The sequence below is a fragment of the Haemaphysalis longicornis genome, unplaced genomic scaffold, assembly GCF_048455015.1.
Source record: "Haemaphysalis longicornis isolate Haplotype H1 unplaced genomic scaffold, Haemaphysalis longicornis Haplotype H1 scaffold_11, whole genome shotgun sequence".
In the NCBI taxonomy this organism is placed as follows: Eukaryota; Metazoa; Arthropoda; class Arachnida; order Ixodida; family Ixodidae; genus Haemaphysalis; species Haemaphysalis longicornis.
Window position 1 is genome coordinate 116,452,523 of NW_027526214.1, and position 2,359 is coordinate 116,454,881.

General features: G+C 47.0%; 1 protein-coding gene across 1 annotated transcript; it reads left to right on the top strand.

Moving 5' to 3' along the window:
• The first annotated feature begins 926 nt into the window (after positions 1-926).
• LOC144160768 (uncharacterized) lies at positions 927-1,544 on the top strand. Its single transcript, XM_077691942.1, has one exon. The coding sequence runs from the start codon at positions 927-929 to the stop codon at positions 1,542-1,544; it is 618 nt and encodes a 205-aa protein (XP_077548068.1).
• The last annotated feature ends 815 nt before the right edge of the window (positions 1,545-2,359 follow it).

Here is a 2,359-nt window from a genome sequence, read left to right on the forward strand (position 1 = left end):
ATTCGCTTCTTCAGCAGCGACAAGTTGAACAGGGCTTTGAAGAGAACGTTCAAAGCTTCCAGTGGCTGTCAGATTTGCCCATAAATTCTGTCCCCAACCCGCTATGGCGGTGGGCCCCCCACATTCCGGAGCAATCATTCCGGAGCAATCCAGGCAACCGCACGATCGAGCAGCTGTTAAGTGCCTGTTCCTTTTCATGCAGTACTTCGTCGGCGGAGTGCTGCTGGTCTGAGGCTTCGGACGACGACTTGCCGTCGCATCATCGTGCTACATCGAGGCACGCGTCAGCGCTGGGCTTTCGTTCGTCTGACGGACACTGCGCCTGCGCTGCCCTGGCCAAAAGGAGGTGGACACCTCGACTATATAAGCATCGGATCGGCGCCGGGGCGTCATCATTCCGGAGCAATCCAGGCAACCGCACGATCGAGCAGCTGTTAAGTGCCTGTTCCTTTTCATGCAGTACTTCGTCGGCGGAGTGCTGCTGGTCTGAGGCTTCGGACGACGACTTGCCGTCGCATCATCGTGCTACATCGAGGCACGCGTCAGCGCTGGGCTTTCGTTCGTCTGACGGACACTGCGCCTGCGCTGCCCTGGCCAAAAGGAGGTGGACACCTCGACTATATAAGCATCGGATCGGCGCCGGGGCGTCATCATTCCGGAGCAATCCAGGCAACCGCACGATCGAGCAGCTGTTAAGTGCCTGTTCCTTTTCATGCAGGTATGTACTGAATGCTACGCGCTGCTTTTTGTAGTAGCTTGACAGTGTTTCCTGGATTGCTCCGTGAATGGTTGTCAGTATGTCAACGATAAAGGAACTGGGAAAGGCGTTGGCTGACCTGTCTGCTCGACTAGATGTGAAACACGAAGAACTAAAAAAAGAGTTGTCAGATGTGTTCGTAACTGAGCTCAAGGCGGTCAAGCAATCAATGGACTTCATAAACGAAAAATTTGAGGAGTTCAAGACTAACATGGCGGAAGTTAACAAAGAACTTACGACGCTCAAAGCTGATAATCATGAACTGAAAAGTGCAAACGACCGTCTCTTCAGCGAGCTGAAAGGGGTCAGACAAGAAGTAGTTGATTTACAGCAGTACAGCCGCCGAAGCAATGTTGAGATAAAAGGGGTTCCGATGGTCGAAGGGGAAGACCTTATCGCCACCGTAAAAACCATTTCTGTCTGTGTGAACGCTGAAATCGAAGAAACCGATATTGAAATAGTTCATCGAGTGCCAACTAAAAATGCGGAGCAGCAGAACATCATTGCCAAGTTTGCGTCACGAGCATCCCGAGATAAACTTCTTACTGCTGCAAAAAAACAAAGGCTAAATGTTTCTGCACTTGGCTTCGAAGGTAATGACCCGATATACATCAATGATCACCTATGCCCGGCAAACAAGATCCTTCTGGGTAAAGCCTTGAAAGCGAAAAAAGAAAAAAACTGGAAGTTCACATGGGTGCGAGACGGCAAAATACTGATGCGAAAGGCTGAAAAATCTCGAGTGCTTCACATTAAAAGTGCAGAAGACCTAGCTCAGGTCGTCTAAGCTGATGTCTTTTAGCTTTACGGAAATTGAAAAATCATGGCTTGAACGAGATAACCTGTCCGTACTGAATTGTAATATTCGTAGCATCCGTAAAAATGTTGACCAGCTTGTTGTATTTCTGTCCCAACACTCGTTTGTTTACGACATTATTGCAGTAACCGAGACTTGGCTCAAAGATGGCGAAACGGTTGAAATACCAGGCTACGAGTGTTTGTCTTTGCCCAGAAACAGTGCGTCTCGTGGAGGCGGCGTTGCTCTTTTCATAAAGTGTGGAATAGAATACCAGTGCTTAAGTGAAAGCTGTTGCAGTAGGAAAACTTTTGAATCCCTTTTCATTTACCTTAAACTTGGTGTAACAGTTGGTGTTGTTTATCGGCCACCCAACTCATGTTATAATGAGTTTATTTCTGGTATGGAATCAATCTTGGATCCTCTTATGTCTCGGACTACTCCTCTAGTTATATGCGGAGATTTTAATATTGACTTACTAACTGCTTCTGATCGGGATTATGTGTTCTTGTTGCAATCGTTTAGCTTAAAAAATGTAATTAGTGCCCCCACCCGTGTAACATCAAAATCTGCAACGTTAATTGACCATGTACTGTGCAACATTGAAATAACTGTGCGGGCTGGTGTTTATGAGGTTCCGATTGCTGACCACTATCCTACTTTCATATTCTTGCCTCGGACGTATCTATATCCCCTTTGCGAAAAACTAGCAGAACGGGCAACCCGAGTTGATTACGGAAATGTTAGCAGCCTCCTTAAATTGACTAATTTTCAAACCCTGTATGATAATGACGTTGACATAGAAT

Coding starts and splice junctions, on each gene's coding strand:
- LOC144160768 (XM_077691942.1), top strand. CDS start 927: ATGGACTTCATAAACGAAAAATTTGAGGAGTTCAAGACTAACATGGCG.